The 24,213-nt window shown below is 35.6% G+C and overlaps 1 protein-coding gene across 3 annotated transcripts in view; it reads left to right on the top strand.

The window, feature by feature from the left end:
- ATP9B (ATPase phospholipid transporting 9B (putative)) overlaps positions 1–20,486 on the top strand; it is a 157,160-nt gene extending 136,674 nt beyond the window's left edge. Inside the window, exons 17-30 of one of the 3 annotated variants that reach the window (XM_051798875.1) lie at positions 622–714; positions 1,873–1,956; positions 2,511–2,681; positions 5,136–5,234; positions 7,771–7,860; positions 8,325–8,469; positions 8,792–8,856; positions 9,300–9,455; positions 9,609–9,673; positions 10,829–10,937; positions 13,692–13,749; positions 14,445–14,648; positions 17,017–17,049; positions 17,850–20,486. In XM_051798875.1, coding sequence (XP_051654835.1) covers positions 622–714; positions 1,873–1,956; positions 2,511–2,681; positions 5,136–5,234; positions 7,771–7,860; positions 8,325–8,469; positions 8,792–8,856; positions 9,300–9,455; positions 9,609–9,673; positions 10,829–10,937; positions 13,692–13,749; positions 14,445–14,648; positions 17,017–17,049; positions 17,850–17,986 — 1,509 coding nt within the window. In that variant the 3' untranslated portion in view covers positions 17,987–20,486. The remainder of the gene's footprint in view (positions 1–621; positions 715–1,872; positions 1,957–2,510; positions 2,682–5,135; positions 5,235–7,770; positions 7,861–8,324; positions 8,470–8,791; positions 8,857–9,299; positions 9,456–9,608; positions 9,674–10,828; positions 10,938–13,691; positions 13,750–14,444; positions 14,649–17,016; positions 17,050–17,849) is intronic. The other 2 variants (XM_051798877.1, XM_051798876.1) reach the window with 2 other exon arrangements.
- The last annotated feature ends 3,727 nt before the right edge of the window (positions 20,487–24,213 follow it).

The following is a 24,213-nucleotide window of genomic DNA, read 5'->3' as shown; positions in this document are numbered from 1 at the left end:
CAAGTCTGTATTACATTACATGAGGTGGGCATTAGGAGCCTACTTAACAGTAACATGTTCAGAGATGTTCTAAGAAGCTTGCAGATCAGACTCAGAAGCTCCTAATTTGGATTATATTTACCTGTATGTGGATTCACTGAATCTGCAATGAATGTTGCATCATTAAAACATCTGTAACAAGCATTTACACTAGGATATTTGTAAATTTTTAATTACCTAGGTATCTCAAAGATACAGAGCTTTCTGGTTTGGGTTAGATGGTATTTGCCAGCAAAGAAACAAAATAATAGCTAGAGGGGACATAACAGTGATATTTTAAAATTTAGTTTAGGGACACAAAGAATCCGTTATGCATGTTGACTTCAGTTAGAACTGATCCTCTTACATGGAAAGTAGGAGATATGCATCTTGATGGAGTCAGTGATGTCATTGGAAATAGTAACATCAAGTAATAAAACTTACCCACCTCTTGGCAAGGTACTTCATCTTTTATAAATGGTAATCTATTGAGTACTTCAGAAGACAATTAAATTCTTGATATGTAATTGTTTTGACTGTATAAACAGATATTCTTCCCTTCCCCCACCCCTCCCACCCTCCATTTCTTTTATAAAATTTTAGGATGAATCTTCGGGAGAAATTACATTTTACATGAAGGGTGCAGACGTTGCCATGTCCACTATTGTACAGTACAATGATTGGTTGGAAGAAGAGGTAAGAAAAAAAGAATCAAAATTTAAAAACATTAATGGTATGTAAAAACTAAAAAATCTAAATTAGAAAACTCACATGTTATTGGAATATGTTTAAAGGAAAATCTGAGTCAATGAAGTAATGAATTTTGAAGTTCAGTTACACATATCCCGAATGGGTTTTAAGGGATTAGAATTATTTCCAGTTCTTGAATAACCCACAGGAAAAGCAGAACTGGTAGTCATAGCAGAACATGTTCCTACTTAAAACAAGGAAAGTTGTTTTTCATTGACTGACCTTTCCCATAAAACCTAATTACTTCTGAGAAGTATTCTACTATAAATCTATTTATCCTGAAATGCCCTTGTTTGATCAAAATCTGCAGTGAGGTATGATTATGAATTAGAGTTTAATAAGGGTTGCATTCAAACTGAAATTTTTTTTTTCCAATTTATCAAATTTGAAATAAAATAGTGACTGAATTTCAAAACTGATTAATATTTTTCGCTGTGTGACTCTAGTAGGTACCAGCAGTCATCTTATTTTTGACCCTACATACAGACAGTATGTTAATACAATGATTACACCATGTATGTTCATGATGGTATTGGCAATATGAATCAATATCTGCTGCAGGGCAGTTTGATTTATTCGGGGACATGAATAAATTAAACTCCCTCAAGACCTAGCAAAATGTCATAAAAATTACTTCTGGCGATAATGATGCACAATTAATTGTAAAATACTTGTTTAATTTATTTAGCTTTATGAGGTCAAATCAATAAATGTTTGCACTGAAGAGCCTTGTTTTTCATTAAGACATGGCTGGTTTTAATGTGTAGATGTTTTTCTGATAAGAGGTACGTTCAGTGGAAAAAGAAATGTAGCTCTGTTATGTGCCTTAAAAGTAGTTTTAATTTATTTTAAAGCTTCAACCTAAAAGATATTTTCTTTAAGCTAGGAGAGGAAATCTAATTGGCTTACCAATAGCATACCACTCCATTTGGAGTACCTGAAGTATAATTGCTTTTTATTCTGTTTGTGGCTTCTCCAATGTGTTTTAGTAGTCTAACAAAACCCATAAAGTTATAGTACAGATATACCCTGTTAGCATATAGAATAAAACACATACATGTGACTGAATATTTACATAACACCTCTGTGGTTTTGTCCCTTTAGTGTGGTAATATGGCACGAGAAGGACTGCGTACACTGGTCGTTGCCAAAAAATCACTTACTGAAGAACAGTATCAAGATTTTGAGGTATGAAAGGACAGTGATCTTTTGTTGTACCATATTTAAGTACTTTGAGAGGAACATTCCTCTTTTTTATTTTTTTAGGGTTGCAAAAAAGATTATTCATATTTAAAATACAGATAATTGAGGTATGGCCCAAAATCTGTTAAAGGCTTTGTCATCATTAGTGATGGTTCTTCAGTCATACGTAGGATATTGTTTTGCTTTATTATGAGACTGTGTGGTGTTTCCCCAGAAGGCAGTGTAATGTTACTTCTGTAGCTACAGCATGACTTAAAAAATCTACTCGTTCTCGAAGATAAGGCCTTTCCTTTTTAGATGCTGTGATGCCTAATCCTTAATAATTCTTCAGAAGGCATTCTCTTGAGGTGATTTGTCAGAAAAACCATGTATAACGTTGGATGTGGTGTAAAATAGTTCTTTTAGTTTTGTTCTTCATTAAAGATATTTAAAGTCAACCGTTTAGCCTAATGAACCCATGCTGTCTATGAGTGGTAGACTGAATGTGTACTTTATGAGTCATAGCAAACTCTTAAGTGGTTTTGTGTTTGTGCAAACAGAGTCGATATAACCAAGCAAAGTTAAGCATACATGACAGAAACCTGAAGGTTGCTGCTGTTGTAGAGAGTTTGGAGCGAGAAATGGAATTGCTGTGTCTCACTGGAGTAGAAGATCAGCTGCAAGCAGATGTTAGACCAACTCTAGAGATGCTAAGGAATGCTGGAATAAAGGTACTAAATGCATACCACTGACATAACAGGTTCATTTATCAACTTTTTTATTAAGACATAAATTATATTTGTCTATATTCAAATTCTTTCAAAGTAAGAAATATGTCAAGTCCTAAGCACATTCTAGGCATGAACTAGGACAAACAAACAAGATACTGTGTGCAAAGTTCCCTTGTCCACCATAGGTTTCATTAATCTTAAACTTAGTTCCGCAGGAAAACTACCAAGAGATAGATGTATGTGTGTCTCAGTCATTTATCCCCTGTCTGTCTACAGTAAAACGTCCTAGCTGACACTACATGAGTTTGGCACAAGATTTGTGTGACAGCAATGTTTTCAGGTTTGGCACTCGAGAAGTTTCGGCAAAGATCAAAAGGTGAATTGTTTGAACTAGAATTCAGAACTGCCCTTGGAATTTGTTCAAATCATGTTGAAGGGATGGTGTTAAAAGCCTTGTGCAAGAGTTTGTGCTGTGCTTTGTTCATAGGCTGGCTTTGCAAGTCACCTATTAGGTGAGTATTAGGAGTAATACATTTATTTGAGAGAGGGTTTGAAATAAAGATGTGAACAATATCTTAGGGGAGCGGGCAAGATTACATACATTTTGCTTGAAGTGTCAAACTCTGCTCCAAAAAGGTGAGTTGATTTGGTTAAACTGAGTCAGAGAAAATGGGGTACTTCAGCTTGAAAAGGAGAGTAAGGTACTTTGCTTTGCAATAAGCATGGGAAATCTCCCTTCATGAGATTGAGGAGCAGCAATGCATGGAGCTCTGCCTTGGGACAAATGATGAGCCAGTTGAGAATTTATGTTAGAATTAGTGGGCAGACCAATGTGGACAACATTATGGTGAGTGTGCACTACTGCCTGAAGTGCTAGAAGGCTGCCTTCAGACAAGTGGAAGAAGCCTCTCGTTTTCATATTCTGGTCCTTGTGCTGGACTTCAGCCCCTCCAATATCTGCTGGAAGGGCAGCACAGGAGGGCACAAGCAAACCAGGAGAATTTTGGAGTGCAGTAACAATAATTTCCTGACATAGGGGATTGAGGACTCAGCAAGAGGAGATGTTCTACTTGTCCTCTTTCTAACAAAAAAAGAGGAATTAATCAGGGACATGGAAGTTGGTTGAGAGGACAGCCTTGGCCCATCCACAGTGGTTATGAGAGAGTGAAGTTCAGCAGGCTCAGGAGGATCTAATTCATGTCTATAAATATCTTAAGGTAGAGTGCAAAGAGGACAGAGCCAGGCTTTTTCCAGTGGTGCACAGTGAAAGCACAGGAAGCAATAGATGCAAACTGAAATAAAGTCCCACTTGAATATAGGAAGAAAATTGTTTCCTGGGAGTGTGTTCAAACACTGGAGCAATTCTCCTGGAGACCTTGTGGAGTTGTCATCCTTAGAGATGGTCAAAATGGTCTTGACATAGTGCTGAGCAGCCTTCTGTAGTTGATCCTGACTTGAGCAGAGGAGTTGGACTAGATAATCTTCAGAGACCCTTCCCATGTATGCTGTTTTGTTATTCTGTTTTTAATTAATCCCTGTTACCCAAAGGCTTTCATTAACTCGTAATGCAGTGATGTGCACAATTAGAAAAATGTATGTATGGATTAAAGCCTTATGATTGCATCAAAATTCTTTTTAGTACAATATACTTATATACACAGTATTTACTAAGTACTTTGATATTAGTACTTCACTTATAGTATTTTCACATTTGCTTTTGATATTACCTCTATGTGTGGTCACTTCTGACTATTAGGTATATCCTACTTGGAATAGGCACAGAACAGGAATTATAATCAGCCTTATAGTAGGCTGGAAACACATCAGATGTCCTTCAGCATCCTTGGTGTTAAGGGCCTGAGGGAGCTGTCACACTTTAAGAACCTATGAACCCTCAACCTTTTTTCCTTAAACTTTACTGCCTTCCTCCCAGTTCTTCATGGTCAGTGGGAAGGATTTCTTTGGAGTGTTGGGACTGTAGCTCTTCTTTCAGATATGCTGTTTGTTTCATTGTTTGGCTGCCGCTTTCTGATACATGACCACCACGGTCACAGACTGTTGTGTCACATCATTTTGCTGACAAAAGTCATCTGCATCCTCACTTTTCTAATCAAGGTAGTATCAAGGCCATAAGGAAAGATTTTTATGCTTTCCCAACTGTTCAGCTATGCCGGAGGGTTTCCCCAGAGTTTCACCTTGTCTTATACCTGGAAACATTGGCCTTTGTGAGAAGGGAAGGGTAATAGAGCTGCTTGAAGTAAAGACAGTTCCTTTCCATTTTCCATGTTATTGTGGTAAAAACCATGTGTTAATGTCACTTAAAAATGCCTGTATCAGTATATTTTCTCAGATCATCTAATCCAAAAAGGTGTCAGGAAAAGGTTGGAGAGAGATGTCATTTAGATTTGGAAAACAGACACATCCAAAGAAGTAAACTTTTACGTTATTTTGCAGATATGGATGTTAACAGGAGATAAACTGGAGACAGCAACTTGCATTGCGAAAAGTTCTCACTTAGTGTCTAGAACTCAAGATATTCACATTTTCAGACCTGTAAGTATATAGTTCCAACTTTTTTGTTGGTTTGTCAAAGGACAGGTAATAACAATATTGCTTTATTTGATCAGTGGTTGTCTGGTTGTTGAAAGTTGTTGGGTTATTGCACTGAATGTCATAATAACAGTCAAGAGGGTAGTACTTAGGTTGTTATTCAAGGCTGCAGAATTACAAAGCATTGCTTCTGTTTAAGGGTGCTTGTTTCTAGATTTGTTGATATCCTGCAGCCATGTTGATACGTTTGTAGCAATCTATATTTGTGTTCAACGTGTGTTTTACAGTCTTCACTTATACAATGGACATAGTAAGATACCTCTAAATAATGATGATGTGAGGTCTCTATGAGATGCTGAACCACTAAGAAAGAGTGTCCAGGCATTTAGGCTATCCAAATTACATCCTTGCTTGTTCTAGAATTTTCATTATTAGAACTCTTTAGACTCAAGCAGAATTAATCCTGAATTAAACTGTCATGCCAACATCCTCTGTAAAGACTTAGTTCAAATTGGTATGAGAAAATTTGATTTTCTTAATATCATTATATATATGTGCATTTTATTAACAGACTGTTTAAGTAATTATTAGAAAAGTAAACTAAATCTTTTTCTGTACATTTTATTTGCGTAGCATCAACTCTACTGAAGCCAAACAAAAATAGATTTTTCAGGTGCTGATTGATGCTGTGTGATCAGACATAATATGTCTGTGTTTGTTCTAAATGAACCACTTGCACCTACAGAAATAATTCTATGAATATAATTTACATGTAAATGTAGTTTCTTCTGAAGCATCAGAATGGCAAATTAGGCCCTGCAGACTACTATTTGCAATTAAATTATTAATGCTTCTGATAAAAGTTTACATCAATTTTTGTTGACCTTTCCGTTTTGTAACACCACAAATTAAGTCTTCCTGAACAAAATCTATTTAGTTGAGTCATATTTTTATTTTCATTACCTCGACTGGTAATAAGAGATCAGCATAAAACTGTGTGAGAGTATGCAAAGTTTTAAATTAGTTACAAAATTAATTTATACAGGATTATTTCTGTGGCTGTATTTGTTGCAAAGAAATAACTACTAGATTAATGTAAGAAAATACCAAGCATTTTTAACACTTATATTTTAGTTATAAATTAGAAATTAAAAAAATATTTACCACTGGCTTCCCAAAAAGTTGCATTTTGTTTTAACATTCTTCCTTTCTATTCTTAGAAATCACAGCTTCCTCATTTTGTAATGAAATTACCTGATATATTGTTCTAGAGGTATTTACAAATGAAAAAAAGCATTCTGTTAGGTGAAATGTAGAACAGAGAGGGTAATTACTGCTCAGCAGTGTGTGCAAGTGCTGACATCTCTTAATCTCTGCAATGCAGAAAGATTATACTGGGCCAACACAATCCTAACAGCTGGCAGACAAATAGCTTTCTCTTTACATGTTTAATTGTGGCAAAGAAGGAAAAAATTCGGAATTGGGGTATGTGTATAGGTTTTTCTGTTTGCAGGGGCTTTTTAATGTAACTCAGATTTTATGGGTAGTAGAGCCCATACGAAGAGAGAAGGGTCTTTGGAGTGCATCTGACTCTGGGTAGTGGTGGACCAAAGACAAAACTTCACATTCAGTGTAATTAAGATTCATATATCTAAAAAGTTATTTAATCAAAGCGCTAACAGAGACAAAATTGGAAGTACAAACAGAGCTTGTGTTTTGTTCTCTGCTTGAAACATTGTCTTGCATGGTAGCTCCAAAATACATTGATATTTACTGGAGAAGAAAAAAAAAAAAAGAAAACCAAACAGAAAAAAAACGAATAAGAAAGCAAGCAAACAAACAAAACAGAACACCCCAAATCTGCCAGCCTTGTCAAAATCCAGTTATAATTTAAATTTTTCATGTTCTGTGTTCTAGCTCAAAACCTTCCAAAACCCATTTGGTAACCTGTGACCATTTTTGTATTTCACAGCTGGGCCTTTCTGAAACAATAATTATGTAAACAAAAAAATCTGTGATCTGATTATTTTGTATCATACCACTTGATCTTGCCTGCATAGTCATGCAAAGGGATTAGTACTAATGAACATCTTTATTGAAATCTATCCCTCCTTACCCAAACTGAAGGAACAATTAATAGACATAACATGTTGTGTTATTCTAAGAACATATTTTACTGGTTAAAAATTGGGATTTGCTTGGAATTTTTGTCCATTTTTCTCTAGCCCTGCCAGCATTGAAAGACTCAGACCAACTCAAAATTAAGATATTTTAATGTCATTAATTTATTAATATTTTTAGCCCTTGTGAACTTCTTGTGGGGAAACAGTTAACCTGACTACATAGATTTTTCCATGTTTGAGGATTGCTTTTTCACTCCATAAGATCTGAGGCTTGTAGTAGCATCCCATGGATGTTGGACTTGCACTGGGATAAAACACTTGAACCAAGGCTATGAGTTCTCAAAGCCTGATTTGTTTAGTAAGGGTTTTTTAAAGAATATAACAAAGTCTTTTAAAGTGAGTGTTTTTTATTGAAGGTTGCCACTCGAGGAGAGGCTCACTTAGAACTAAATGCCTTTAGGAGGAAGCATGACTGTGCCTTGGTGATATCTGGGGACTCACTTGAGGTAAGAACTTGGTTTCTGTCAAATTATGTTAATTTGTATGCTTATGTTCAGAAAGTAAGGTATTGGTGTCTTCATGCTTTTTTCCCAGTATTTGTACATACTTTTAAATTGTCTTTAGAGATACTTTTGTTTATCGCTGATTGCTGTTTAGAGGATATATGTTCTAGATGGGCAAGTGTTACTGGCTTTCTGGTCTCCTGTACAGTAACAGAATGGAATTTGTATGCAGTGTGCCTTACTATCTGTTCTCTTCACCTCAGAGTGTGTTGGCTCTCAAACTGACATTCTCTTTGATTTTAAAACTAATAAAGCCACTGTCAGAAGAATCTGCCTTTTTTTTTTTCCCCAGCTGAATGTTGTGCAGGGAAAACTTCATTAAAAAAACCCTTTATACTATGTTTTTGTGTTGGACTACATATAGTAATATTTAACTGTAAATAAATGTAAGTGTCTTTTTTTCTTAGGTTTGTCTGAAGTATTATGAGCACGAGTTTGTAGAGCTGTCTTGCCAGTGTCCTGCTGTGGTGTGCTGCCGTTGTTCTCCCACCCAAAAAGCTCATATTGTGAAACTGTTGCAGCACCACACTGGAAAACGCATGTGTGCAATAGGTAACTATCGGCACAATCCTCGTAGCTAAAATCTGTAATAAATTTAAGCAGTAGATGGCACCATTGAGAAATAGTTGATATAAAACAAGACTTCTTTACCAACAGCCAGGTATTATGTAGTTGTGGCACAAAAAGCCATTCCATGAGAAAGGTGTGGTTATCTTCTCTATTCTGCAGGAAAAGGTCTTGATTGCTGAAGTAATTAATCGTAAGCCATAGATTAATTGTAAGAATTTAAAGGTATGTAAGAGGTTTCTAAAATAATGTAAGACCAGGAGAGTAAAACCTCTGAAGAACTGAATATTGCAGTGACATTTTTCAGGTGACGGAGGAAATGATGTCAGCATGATCCAAGCAGCAGACTGTGGAATTGGAATTGAAGGCAAGGTAATATTAACAGTTTCATTGTCAAATGTGTGCCACATAGCAGTATAGTAACATGATTAGAAGCTTTATTCTTAAACAGTATTGAATTGATCATTTCTAATTACAGTATGCTGTAAGATAAGAATGCTTAGTCTTTAATATTTGCTTTGCTTCTATGATCTCTGCTTTATCTTTTTAAATACAAAAAACAAGAAAAGCAGAAAACACAATAGTTCTGTGTAGCATTTACCTGAAAGAAGCAGGAGAGGCAATTAAACTTACTTGTTACTGACCCTGCATCTTAGAATATGCACAAAATTTGTCCTTTGTGTCTTATTGCAGGGTTAATTTTCAAAGCAGGAGCAAACTTATCTTTTCAAATTAATTATTGCTTAGAATTTTGAAACTTGAAGTGCTTCTTTTACACTGGGTTTCATGTTTGGAATATTTTTGGTTTGTTCTAGGAGGGAAAACAAGCTTCCCTAGCAGCTGACTTTTCTATCACACAGTTTAAACACATAGGTAGGCTGCTGATGGTACACGGTCGAAACAGTTACAAAAGATCAGCAGCACTTGGTCAATTTGTCATGCACAGAGGCCTTATTATTTCAACTATGCAGGTATTTAAAACTTTGTTTTCTGAATAGTTAAAAACAGCGTCTGTCTTTGAAATGTCATAAAATCTTAATCAACCAGTATTGGGTTTTTTTCTGTATTATATTGTTTTGTATATAGAATTATATTAAATACATATAATTGTCTGCTTTTTGTAGGCTGTATTTTCATCAGTCTTCTATTTTGCATCTGTTCCCTTGTACCAAGGATTCTTAATGGTAGGGTAAGTCAAAAGCAACAGTTGTGATATCTGGTAATAAATAGAGCAGACTAACTTGTTAAATAACATCATCCATTTATCATTGATATACTACCAAAACCTGGAATGAGTCTACAAAAAAAAGTCAAAGTAGGTTGGATATGTACTATATGAGGGAGGAGTCATTATCAAATCTCTGGAGAGAGAGATCAGCATAGTCTTAGACAAATATAGAACCTTTTTCACATATTGGGTGAAAACAATAGGAAATCTCCCAGAGCAGTTTCAGCTGTGACATGGATTGCTGTACAAACCTCAGTGAGAATCACAGATTTTCTGTTTAAAATGGAACTGCAGCTACTATGAAATTTCCTCTGAGAGTGCAGTACCCAGGTCTGCCACATAGATTTCCTTTCAGGTGAATGTATGTAGGATTAGGAGCTTCTTGGTCTTGTTGCAGAAGCTGGTTTGGCAATATGGTTTCCCAAGTCATACAGCTGAGAGGTATGCATATATTCATATTTGTCCCTGTTCTCTCTCCCTTCTGACTTAAGGGCTTTCTTTTATACTCCTTGTAAACAATAACAACTTAAGTCAACAGTAACTTAAATCATAGTCAAATCATGGTCTGATTATACCAGACTTTGCAGAGGCAAGCAGTAGACCTCACTAAAATATTTGTATATAGTTGTGCTAAGTTCCAGGAAAGTACATACAAAAGTATACATCTGGCATGTGCATAATAAAATCCAAATACAGAAGTGTTAAAACTTTTATTCATCCACCTACCTTTACCATGATGTCCAGAACACAGTGGTTGTTTTTTCTTCAGTTTCCATGCACCCATCTGTAGGTGAATTTAAATGTCCAGTCTTTGAACTACTTGTCCGAAGTGCAAGTGCACAGGGAATATGGTAACAGGTGATAAGCTTGGGTGTTAGAAGAAAGAAATGTATTTGCTGGTTTTGAGTGTATAAAACCTCTGTAAAGTCTCACAACTGACAGCTCCCAGAAGCACAGAGCAGGCTGTGTATGAAAGCTGTATTGGTAAGCTGCCTAAGTACTGGAAAAAAGAACCAGTTTAATTCCACTTACGTAAAAAGAATAATTGAACTCAGCAAATCAATTTAAAATTATATCATACAAAAGTGTTAATTTATGATGTTTCCTTTCACCTAGATATGCAACCATATATACTATGTTTCCAGTCTTCTCTCTAGTATTGGATCAGGATGTGAAACCAGAAATGGCATTGCTATATCCAGAACTTTATAAGGATCTCACAAAGGTATGAACATCCTCAGTGCTCAGATATGAACAACTGATGAAATCTCTGGTGTGCAAAACTGAGAATTCTTGCAATCATTTTCTTAAGGTATTCCAAGCAAGACAGATTCCACAACTAATGCAGTGTTGTGCGTACTGTGAAAATAATCCATGGTACTAAATGTTCTAGTCAGTTTTATCATTACATTCGTTAAGTCACCAATGGTTGGACTGAAATAATTCAAATGTGAAGGTCTGTTGTTATATAACCTGCTTTCAGTCTGGCCCCAAAATGCCTGATGTGGAGTTATTTATGCTTACATTTTCACAACTCTTCTTTCCTTTTTAACTCATAGATTAATTAACAGATTTATTTTTTTCTCTAACACCCAGAAATTACTACTGACCTCTGCAAAAACTGTCTTCCTTTAAATAATAGATATTGATATCATGTTTCACAACACTGATATGTCTGAACTGCATCATCTGTAATCTGTTGCTTTCTGTGTGTTTGCACATATCTGCAAACAGTCAAGATGTATAAATTTTTTACCCTCCAAAAGTGAAACAAATGTCGACATTCTGTTTTAGCAAGTTTTTCGAAAAGTGCTTCTCCTCCATCCATAATTGTCAGCTAAAAAAGTTGTGATACAAGGCAGAAGCAGACAGTCTTTTTAGGGATAGTATATTCTTCAAAGATGTTTCTAAAAATTCAGAAGCAGATTATAGCTGAAGTGAGTCCAAACTTTTCAGTCTTTGTCTTTTAACTGTACTAAATTAAGTATTAGCTATGTTAGTCTGGGATATTTTCTCATCTGTTGGAGATCTTGATTCTTTCTTTCTCCTCTTGAGAATCTTTGAGATTTCAGCCCCTGATTAATCTCTAAAAAGCATGGCTTTCACCTGCTAAAGACAGTTGTAAGCTTGCCTGTGGAAACCGGCTAATGGAATGTGGAAGCATCTTATTTCCGAAAACAGAAGTTAACTTGTACTTGGAAAATGCCCAGGATGGGCAGATGAATAAACAGCTGAGGTTTTTTTGTTTAAGCTTAAGTGACAATTCTCAGAGATGCTGAATCGCTGACTTTCCCAGCTGATGTTGTACATCTAGGAATAATTAATAAGTAGAGCACAAATAATTATCTTCAGGAGAAAAAAAAGATAATCTGGAGGACGTGAAGGTTCAGTCCATTATATGGGGCAGATGATGATCAGTGAATGATTATGGATGTTTAGTACAAAAAGTTACACGCTACGTTTGACTTCACTATTACAAGTTAATCTTACTGTGTTTATTAGAACAGTTTATGATCATGCTGCCTTAGTCATGACGCTGTGAAGCCTACTTATTTCTGCACATCATCTTTCAAATTAAGGACTCTTAAATGCTCTACCAATGCTAGTGTTATTCAAACATATGTTGACATGGACTATGATTTTATTCCTAGGAATTGGTTTATTTTCTTAGATATACTAGTGACGAAAATTTTTAGATTTTTAGAAGAATAAAAGGTAATAGCATTAACACACTTGCTTCAGTGCAAGAAGAGAAAATTAGTGAGGTTCAGAGAGACAGGTGTAATCACATACCCCAGAGGACACGATGACTCAGTATTACTGTTTCTGTGGCTTCTGTGGAGGTTAGGAAAGCTGATGAAATTTTGAAAGGAAGTACAAGTAAGTGCTCCCTGCTTTCATCTGAAAGTGATTCACAGCCTGTTGAGCAGCATTCCATAGAAGCTCAGGAATGACCTACCCCTTCTAGATCCATAAGGGTGAATCAAAACTCAAGCTCATTCATATTTCACGAATCTTGCTAATTAGGAGCTCTGGTTGAAGGTGATGGTGGTGTCCAGTACTCAAAGGAAAATGAGTAGGCACTCACAGGAGAAGAAAAATCTGATGTTTCTTTGTACTGTGCTTTTTCCCATACATTCAGCCTGTCACTAACATTCAAGACTATATAGAGACCTATGAAAATATCCTTAGAACCTTGCCATGAACTCCTATCTATCCAAGAATCTGTTTTAGCCTCCACTGAAGTAATAGTCAGCTCATCACTTGCTGCAGCAGTCAAGCACATTTCTTTGTAAAGTGCTGATTCTTGTCTGTTCTAGATTGATCACTTCTTTTGTGGCAAAATGGCTACTTTGTTTGTCATTTTATTCTTTAAAATGTGTATCCTTTCAACTCTGCAGTTCTAACATATTTCAGCAGTACCATCGCAGAATGCAAGAGTTATGTCACATGTACAGCATTTATTCTTTGATTGTGCATATGTTTTAATCTAAAATATTCACAATCATGAGAATATTTCAGATTTATTTGGTAATAGTTACTTGCTGAAAACTTGAAGGACTCATTCTGTGAATGCAAATGGGCAGTTTATCCCACATTTAAAAGTTACTAGTAACAGTTGATCTTGAGGATTAGGTCAGTAGGTACACAGTGCTGTTGTTTTTCTGAAGACTGTATTTTACAAAACAGACACAAAAATATTTTAAATAAAAAAGAGACTAATTTAACTGTATTTATCCTTCTGAAAACCAGCCAGTGCATTGCAAGCTAAATCCCAAATTTAGACTTTGTACAATTTCTATACAAGTTTGTAATGAAGAATCATAAAAACAGCTAGAAGCTTTGTAGCCTATATCACTTCAAATACTGCTTACTTTACTTATAAAATGTCTCTCTACTGACTTAAGTATTAAAAATATATGATCTGAGTTATTTTTTTAAAGTCATGTTTAACTGTCCTCTCATGTGTTTCCCTTAGGGAAGATCTTTGTCATTTAAGACCTTCCTCATCTGGGTTTTAATCAGTATTTACCAAGGTAGGAGAGAGTCCTGACTTTACTGAACTGAGAATTTTTTGTCTGCTATTAGCAATATTGTTTTTCAGCTGCAGGTTGAATTCCCAAAGCTTAACATTTCATCAGCAGTTATATATATTGCTTTCTGTTTATCTCGTAAATCGATATTCCTCTGGTGTGCCAGACCTATTCAAAACACAGCATGGATTGGTATTTTTATTGATGCATGTCACCTAAAAAAGGACATGTTTTTAATTAAATGCTAATCCAGAAAAATTTTAATGAGTGCTTATCACATTGCATGTATTTACACAGTAGTTTTCTTTCATGGAATGACAGAAGTACTGTTGAAGAAATCTGAATTATGTAATCAGTTAAAAGTAATTACACTTTCAACAATATCTCATTTATTTGCAACACTTGACAAAATGAGGTTAATTAACAGTTCATCAGATATATTGCACTAAAAAGTGTTTAATTTTCTAATAGTTTTATTTCTTTACGGCTTTACTTTGGTTGGTTTATTTCACATGCACGAAATACAGTAAATACCACTCGTTTCTTTTAGAAATATCTATGTTGTTATCTTATTAAAAAATTACTGGGCATATTTTCATAAGTAATCAAATGTTCAGTGTGCACTTGTGAAAACTGGTACAGTGGAATTTTGTTGCAGAGCGTATTGTTAACTTTGTGTGCCTTTCCACCCTACCTAGGTGGTATTCTGATGTATGGAGCCCTGCTGCTTTTTGAATCTGAGTTTGTACATGTTGTTGCCATTTCCTTCACTGCCCTAATCCTGACTGAGCTCTTGATGGTTGCACTGACCATACGAACATGGCACTGGTTAATGGTGGTGGCTGAATTCCTCAGTCTTGGCTGCTATGTGGCCTCTCTTGCATTTCTAAATGAATATTTTGGTGAGTAATAGTAGAAGTATTTGAGCAAAGAACCAGTTTATATTTTTAATATATTTTTCTCGGTTTTTTTTCAGTTAAGAATAGATGATGATTTGAAATCCAGCTTTCATTATAAGAAATATGACTGAGTTTAAATTAGGTCTAATTAATGTTGGGTTAAATTCTCTCTTACACTTTTTTCCTAGATTTTGACAACCTCTATTCCTGTTAGTATTATTTATCTGGATGATAAACTTTACTCAAACCACTCATGCCTTTTCCATCCTTGATCCAATATTGGCAGTCCAAACTGCATACCTTAAATTGGCTTTGAAATCTGCACTACTGAAAATATATATGATTATTATAAAAAATCAGGATCTTTCACTGAATTGGTGCATTATTTTATATGCCAGACCAAGTGGACCTCATTAGACCTAACCGACCAGGTTAAAATAGCTGAAATATTGCTAGAGAGTGAGGCAGCAGGCTATTAGGATAGATACCTTATATAAGAATCACTGTTTCATAATTATACTAAGCTTATATTAAGCTTGCTTTAAGGTGTGGTATGCCATACTGTGTCTTAAGGTTCTGATTGTTTATAGGACACAAGATAAAAGAACACATTTTACCTGCAAATCTTAACAGTCAGGAACTGAGCAGCAAAATAATACATATTTCTTCTTGTATCAGCTTATCTTTTAGTAAAAACAACTGCCTCAGTGTGATTTTACAAATGTAATTTACAGAAATATATGTAACAACTTTAATTATACCTTTAAGAATACAGCTCCTTCTTCTCTATCACAGCAGAATTAAATGTTACATGGTAGTTTCCAGGAGTCTCATAGTTCTGCTTTCACTCTCTCATGTCGCAGGTGTTCAACACTAGGGTAGTGTATGTACATTATATAATTATTTTTTAATCAGTAAATGCTTCACTGCCTGTCCTAGGTGTTCTGTTACTTCCCAGATTTCTCAGGAGTCAAATTTTAGTGAAGAAACAACCCCGCTGGGATTGGTACTTGTGTTGTACATTATTTCAGGTTTGCCAGAGTACCTTTTTATTTTCTCTGAGACTGATACACAGACTCCTTAATAGAGATTATTGGGTTGATTTCTGAATCTCCACAGCCAGATTACAAATGAGAGGAACAAGCAAGAGCAGATACAGGTATTCTCACTTGAGTCCAGACTTCCAGGAACTTCATAAGGCAGAACTTGCTGCTTCACCTTTGTAAGTCTGTAGTATTGGTGACAGCCGGTCCTTTCATCCTTTCTGGTGTTGTTCCGTGAAAAACACCTTTAGGTGGTGTTCACAGATGTGTAAAAGCTGCAGGAACTTTGTTTCTTGCAAACTTTTCCATAAAGTGAGTGTTTTTCTGTCCTCATGTATTTGCTGGACAAGCCCAAACAACTGAGTCTGTAAATATTTGCATGGCTTCTTGCAGCCTGGGGATTTAACTTGTGTATTTTTTGTCATTAAGGGTACTGAAAAGGGCTGCAATTTCGTTGGATTCTGTAAAGACATATTTCACTGTGTGTTATTCACCAGTTAATCTGAGGAAATGCCTTTTTGTTAGTCTCACTTCTGCTTAATGCTTTAATTAATCTGTCGCATTATAACTTGGGGGGAGGGAGTCTTTTTTAGTGTATGTGATGTAGCATAAACCTAAGTGATGGTTTGCAGTTCAAGATGTAGAAAACTTCCATGTATCCATGATCCAGACCAGTTTGACTTCACTGTTTCTTTCAGTGATGTTACTTATAAGTATCATCTCCTCCCAAAGAAATTATATCATGACATGGCATTTAAATTAGAAAGGCAAAAATATTTGAGACTTTTCTACAGCTCTGACCCATGAAAGTAATCAGTTTTTATGTTTCTGAGTTAATTGCACACGGTGGCTTTATTAGGCCTGTCTATGATATGTTACATAAGCTTTCAGTAGGTCTAAGCAGGCTTAAGCTAAAACTGTATAACAAGTTTATACATTGAAATTTAATAGGCAAAGTATTTTAATGAGTAAAGTTGGAGCAGTAAAGTATTTCTTTATTGCATTTTCTGAAGTGACTTTTAGTTCACATTAAAACAGTTTTGATGGAGTTGTTTATACATTATACCTTGAAGTCAAACGTAAGAGAAGTGCCAGTGTACTTATGACCTTAAAACATGACCAAATGTAAAATCTGTGTTTTCAAAATGTTTTGATTTAATTACTGCTTAAAATATTCTGATTGACATGTGACAGGCAATGCTATTCCAGTTAATTCTGCTAACATCTTTTTATTTCCTTATTTGTGTACCAAAACTGTTAGGGTTTTGTTTCTTTGCATAACCTTTGTATTTTCTGTAAATCTTTCATTTTCCCTCTTTGTGAAACAGGTATAGGCAGAGTGTCTTTTGGAGCTTTCTTAGGTAGGTGAAGTTTAACTTTCCGTGAATTTTTTTTAAATTTTTAAAAATTCATTAAAGACTAGCAAATTATTTAATATACACATTTGTAAATAATGGAAAAAATAATAAAAAAAATTTTGGGGTTACCTGGGTTCAGGGATCTTCCCATGATAATTAAGTATGACCTGATTATAACAAATATGGTCAAAAGAATTCAGTAGCAAGTGCAGAGTTGTCACCATTCTTGTTGATGTCTGTCATAAAAAATTAACTTTTCAGTGTGGCTTGTAACTACATCACTACAAATTTCCCTTGAAATTTTTGGGCTCTAATTTAATTTCTACAGTTTTAAGAATCATTCAGGCTAGTTGCTGTGACTCTTTCAGAGAAAAATAATCAATATGGAATAAAGGATCCAAACTGGTAGCAGAATTTGTGACTGGGAACTTGCATTATAGGAGATAAAAATCGTTCTTACTAGTAGAAAAATGAACTGACTTAACTTTTTCTTATGAGAGAGTATTGCTTTTAAGCTGAGATTCTGTTTCCCCTAAAATTACTTGTGCTGCAAAGCACAGTTTTTTAAGCACCATAAAGGAACTCTGAAGTTCCTGTCTAGAGAAAATAGTTGGCAAAACCAAAATGTTGAGGTTAGCTTTCTCTTTCTGCTGCTTTGTTGCCCTTTATTTTTTTAATTTTGCATGGTCTTGGACAATAGCATAAGCAAACAATGAGGAGAGTTTTATTGACTTTGCACTATAGAAGTTCCACTTCCCATGTTACCAGCTTCCATTACTTATTTTCCCTTTTTATTTCTGCAGATGTTGCCTTTATCACAACTGTGACCTTCCTGTGGAAAGTGTCAGCAATCACTGTTGTAAGCTGTCTTCCACTTTACATTCTCAAGTACTTGAAGCGCAAGTTCTCTCCTCCAAGTTACTCCAAGCTTACCTCATAAAAGTGATTATATTCCTATGGTTTTTCACTCACACCAGTCTGCAAATCGCATATTCACTGTGCTTTAGAGTCTATGGATTTATGTTGGACTAAAGAAACTTCAAAAAAAGAAATTCAAAAATCAAAAGTGGTAGTGTGAATAGAGCACAAAAGGGAGGAAACATCTGACAGATACAATAACACGGAAGTACACTAACAAGACTATCAGAGATAAAATAATTTTTTTTTTTTTACTTTCATTTGCTATAATTATAAAGTAAAACTGAATTACCTTTGATTTGACAATGCTTCAGAACTTTTCATTGCTACTGTAAAGGATCTTTTGCTACTGTAAAGGATTTTTTTCCTATTGTATTTATCTTCTGCAAGTTAAATCAAAAGTTTTGTTATTTATTACATAAATTCCCTTCTTTAATTATTATATAACTTCCTACTTCAAGCCCTTTCCTTTAATGTTTCTATATGGAAAAGGTCAATCGTCCATGCTTACTATAACAAACGTAATACCTGTAAATGCCCGTGTCTGTATTAGCAGCTATTATTCCTCATCAGACATTGATTAATATGCACTATTTGAATTATGTACAGATGTCTGCATAGCACAGTCTTATTTTAGGAGCTGTTGTCTTATCCTGTACTCTCCATTTCTGGCACCAGTAAATTACAGATGTGTGATGTTGACAGCAGTTCTTTAAATGCACATTACAGCCAGGTTGCACAAAAGCTGTTTAAAATGATAAATTCTGTACATAATTCCACAGCACCTATTGATCTGTACAGATATCAAAGACATGGCTGCTTGGTAAATATGTTTTAAAATTCTTATTCATTTTTTATTTGTAAAACTGCAAATAGTGTCAAAGTACATTTCTATATATGAGAAGTCCAGTAAACCTTGTATTAGCTAATATGTTTAAATTGCCTTGTAATCTGTTTACTTAGGTTACTCAGGTAAAAGAAAATAAGAGAAACACGTGAACATTCTGGTAGAAAAATCTGTCATCTTCCAGATTGTAAATGTTTTGTTTCTGTAACTTAGTTTGGGTGCAAAGTTGTCAAAAAAAAAAAATCAAAACATTTTTGCTTTTTGTAAGCTGTCAGAGTTGAGTATCTTGGCTGAGTTATGACACTTCAAAGCAGTTGATGATTTGTTCCAGAAACTCATATACTCTGATGCAATCTGAAGGGTCCAAATATTGCATACTGTACTGGCAAGTAGGATATGTTAATTTTCCATTGTGATAAAACTTTGCTTTCTCAAGAAGTACATATAATGAATTTGGCATAGTCTGTTAATCAGTGGAAAGGAACAACAAAACTATTCATGCTTTATTTATTAAATATTTATGTGTGTGTTTTTAAAAACCGCTTAATATGGATGTCATTTTTATGTTCGAATGTATGCCTTTACAACATAATTCCTATTTTAGTCTCTTATAACTTTGCCCTTATGCCATTATTACATTGGATGAGTAATATATAAGTGATAAATATAACTACTTCCTGGGAGAGCAGAAGAAACTGCTGCAGAGCTATTTGGACTCCACCCCACTCCATTAATTTTTATTTTGGAAATTTTTCTTACTAGCTGTTTATCTGCTTTCTTTTTTAATTTTCATTCTTCATTATAAAAGCAATAAAACCTAATTTCTACCAAATATTAAGGGTATATGTATTAAATAAACTATTGAAGTAGTGTTTCCTTTAATTACCCAGCATCACAGACTAGTTTACTCTATCCCTCTGTCACTTCTGTAAAACCCCCACAAGATGTCACTGTTCTTGCATACTAACAGAAGCCTTTCTGCATCATGTGTGGTTTTGGCAAGATACTCCTGATTTTTATTTTTAGTTTAGTCCTGTGATATTTTTCGTGCTGATTTGCTTTAATATTATCTTTTCATCAATAAGTGATAATTGTTTTTAAACAATTAAGGAAAGTCATTAGTGTGCAGTTATTCTGAAACATTGGTGGCATTTCTTCAGACCTTTTTTTCTTACACATTTTGAGCTTACAACCATATGCATAAGATTCAGGAGATAAGCAAAAGCACTTACAGTTGGTCATCTTTCATCTATACCTCACATCTTTGACATTAGCAGACAATGAGAAAAATTGAAGTAGCATTGAAAGTGATGGTGTTACTGCAGTACAGCAGTATGAGGTACATTTGTATCCATGTGTACAGAACTTATAGCATATGTGTATTAAATCTCAACATTAAAACTGTAATGTTAGTGTGATAGCAAATGTATAGATTCTGCACACAGGTATAAGCCTTTCAAAAGTGGAGTCAGTTCTCTACAGTGCCTGCTTTCTTCGTATTTTTAATATACAGAAAAGGTCCAGTTTCAGCTAGCCCTTTGTTTTGAAGACTGTGGAAGCCTGATTCAAGTGACTTACCTTGCTTTTGGATTCAGCTTCAGACCTTGGATCTGCAAGTTAGACCCAGAATGACCTTTAGTTTTATTTGGTATTAAATAAATGTTTACTTTTGTGAGCTGCTATGTCAGATATGTTTTTCTGAAATGATAATCATGACTCTGAAAACATATTTGGAAAACAGTTTCAGAACTGGGATAGGATGGAGGAGCAGGGTGTTAACAGGAAATGTATCTTCACCAAAGTAACATTCTTAACAACACTTGGACCATGTTTAAGAAGCACATGAGCTAAACATCTGCTAGATTTCCAGTGTAGTTTAGTGGAAGAACACAGGGAAACGGAGAGATCCTGCAGAAGACTACTGGTAATTGTATTGGGTTTTTTCTGAGTCTATTCTAAATCTATGTGTTCATGTAACTGCTAGAAAACATTTTACTACACAAGGTATTAGTTTGCAAATGGAAGATAAATCCTTGCATACTTAACATTAAGTATGTAGCACTCTATAGCAAGTGTTTTACAACAATGTTTTTATGTTCCAACTGAGCTTGCTGACAGATGCCATCAGAATTCATCTATGTGGTATCTCCTGTTTTCTTCCTAAACTTTCAGAGTGATTGACAGAAAATGTGCCGTTGCTTTTGTATGTACACAGCAAGTATGTGTTATCTTGATGAGCAGCTTCAACTTGTCTTCCTACCCTCTGTCTGCAAGAGATTGTGAGTTTAAACTTCCTTCAGTCTCCTTTGAAAACATGTCTGCAAGAGAGAGCTCTGCAGTTGGGTACCTTTTCAGACTGGACAACAGTTCTGCAGGTATTTTAGCAAGAATGTTGATAGCCACATATGTAGTTAAAACAGCTTTAGTCATGAGGGTCAGCTTCTGTAGACAATCAGGAGATGATTTCCGTATATATTGCTTGCTCTTATGCCCATTTGTACATGTTAGAGAGTAGGCCTACGCGGTATAGTCTCCATACTCATCTGCAACCTTATTTCTGGCTCAAGGCATTGAGACTACTTGGAGAAAGAACCAACCTTAAATCTTCTGCTGGTGAACTAGGCAGTGCATTCCTGGGATCATCCCCCATCCCTAAACTGATGTGCACCTCCACCCTGCTCATACAGGGTACAGTGGACGGTTCCTTCACCACTGGAGGTTGGAGCTGTTCAAACCTGAGCCACTCTGGTTTGCATATTTACCACGTGAGTGATCGTGAGTCAGGCCTTGGGAAGGGCTCACTGTATAAGTGGCAGGATAGACTTCCTTAGAGGCTTTGGAGATGTACTTTGGAGGTACACATCTTTGGAGATGTGTACCAAAGATACTCTGATGCGATCTCTTTTTCTGCTTTTGAACAGCTTTGTATTCCTGGGTTTTATATTGGCAGGATGACATGAAAGAGGCTTGCATCTGTTTCACACTTGCCATCCCTCCATGTGTCCAGAGCTATTAATGTGGTTCCAACAACTCCTGCGGGGCAAAGGGATTTAGTGCAGAATATGTGGTCTCTGGATCACTTAAAAAGTGATAGCCAGAGGAGGAGAAGTGGCTGTTCGGGTCTTGCCACCAATGCAGAAACTGTTTTTGTAAGTCCTGCTTAACCCTGATACCCATTTGAATTTTAGCTTCCATGGAGTTTCTCCTTATTTTTGCTGGCTAGAAAGGAAAGAATTGGGCCAGCAGTCTCTTATAACACTTAATTGAATAACCTTTCTGTATCTAGGCTGTTATTATTATAACTCAATTGAAACTTGAAGGCAATCAAAAAGCCCTTCGATATGTTAGCCCCCTGTAGGGAGGAAAATCAGTACGAGTGAACAAAGACAACACGGATTGAACATTATATGTAAATAAACAGGAGGCACAATGTCTTTAACACTGTGTTAAAAAGCATTGGAATTTCTTTTGTAAACAAAACACACTTAAAGCGAGATACTTCCCAACAAGTATTAACTACCCAACAGATGCCCTCAGCAGGGTTCACAGCTATTACTGTGAGCGGGAATTTGCTCAGCCAATTGCTGACAAAATCCGCCTCAAATAGGCAATTGCACTGAAAGACCTATTCACTACTTCATCGACCAAAACCATAGTTTTGATCAAAATATTTTACAGCAGAGGTGGTGAAAACTGAATGCCATGAACAGAATAATGAGAGAGCACTCTGCAGTGGAGCTGACAAATTCTGCTTTATTGTTTCGTTCCTGACCGGTTTTTAGCAAAACAGCAACCGAAATTTGTCCTTACTGTAGTCTCCTCCTGTCCTCCAGCATGCGTTCCACTTGAAATTGTAATCGGCCATGGTAAACCTCTGAATTGCTCCAAAAAAATCAGGCTTGAGGAATACTTAGGCTTCTGCATTACTGAACTAAGAGATTATCTGCTCTGAGAAGAGGAGATACTGTGTTCTATAACTGTGATGTGTAAGTATTTATGTCCCTGCCTTTATTCTTCTAGCAGTAAACTATCTATATTTCCTCTTCTCTTGACAAAACTGCCAAGAATAAAAAGAGCTTTGGTTATAATGTTCACGTAGCTTTAAGCAAGCAGTACACAAAATAGACCACTGTAATTCTTATTTGTAGAGTTGCTTTCCATTGTTTCTCTATAACATAAACATCTAGTTTTTTCCATGGGGCCTCTGTGTTTTGCTGTGTTTTGCTCCGAGTTCTAAGCATGAATTCGATTTTGCAAAGTAAACACACGTTATGTGGAAGCAAATTATAGATAACTACTTCAAAAGTCTGTTGAAAATTAATTCCTGGCTGGAATGCTGGGGGTTGTTAATGGATGAATAGACCTGTAAGGGGTAAGTGTGTATGTACATATGTTTTGTATTTATTGCAATCATCTATTGCCTATTTGAAGGAGAGATCTGGTAATTCTCAGTCAAGATATTCCCTTGGGGAAAAGCTCTTTGCTGCATGTGCTCAGTGGAGGAAGACGAGCTGTTGTTCCCCCTGCATGTAGTCTCTGGTTGCCGCCTTCTCTTGCCATTGAATTCCAAATTCATCTGCAGGAACGCAGCTAGTTATGCACTTCCTCCCACAGCTTCTGCTTCTCAGAGTACCTTTTCCCTTCATCAGAATACCGACTCTTCCATGACAGTCACTTGAATATATGTCTGTTGGTTATCTTGATCTCAGCTGAGCGGAGTTTATCCCAGCTGTAGGAGGTAATTTTTTATGTGTCATGAGCAAGGTAGATGGTGCAGTCATGGTCTAGTACATACCTACACCTATCCAAATGCAACTAAACCAATTGCAGTCTGTCTTGTGATTTAAAAACAAAACCAGAACAACAACAGCAAACCCACCACAACAAACCCAAGCATGTACAGTTCTATCAAATTCTAGGAAGGAGGTGAAGGGAAACAAGATTTAATGGCTTTGAAACTTTTACCCTGTGGCTGTAGTGGTTTTGGCTTGCTGATAGTTACCTTTTTTGGCATTATCTTCATGTGAGAAGATAGTAAAATATTTCAAGTTACTAAATTATTAATCTGATTTTTTAAAATATCCTAACTGGAAGCCTTCACATTACTTTCCTACCTTTGCATGGCTAGTTGCAGTTCCTTTTATATTATTTTTGGTATTATAATAGGAGAGTGAGAGTTGAAAGCAACATATGAAAATATCTGTACATTTGTTAAGAATTGGTTGTTATAGGAAAGGATGCCAAGATTTGAGAAGTAAGTATCTTGAAGTGTTTTAATCTTACAATTATTGTATGATTCTATGAAATCAAAGGTGAAAGGAAGAGCTGCTCACGTTAACTTAGGTTTTAGATGCCCTTAACTTGTGCAGAGTTCAGAGCAAAAACAATCAAAATACACCTAC

Source organism: Manacus candei, unplaced genomic scaffold, assembly GCF_025592945.1.
Source record: "Manacus candei isolate 608988 ecotype Guabito, Panama unplaced genomic scaffold, ASM2559294v1 h1tg000049l, whole genome shotgun sequence".
NCBI classification, from domain to species: Eukaryota; Metazoa; Chordata; class Aves; order Passeriformes; family Pipridae; genus Manacus; species Manacus candei.
Note: the sequence above shows the minus strand (reverse complement) of the source record. Positions and strands in the feature narration are given on the sequence as shown.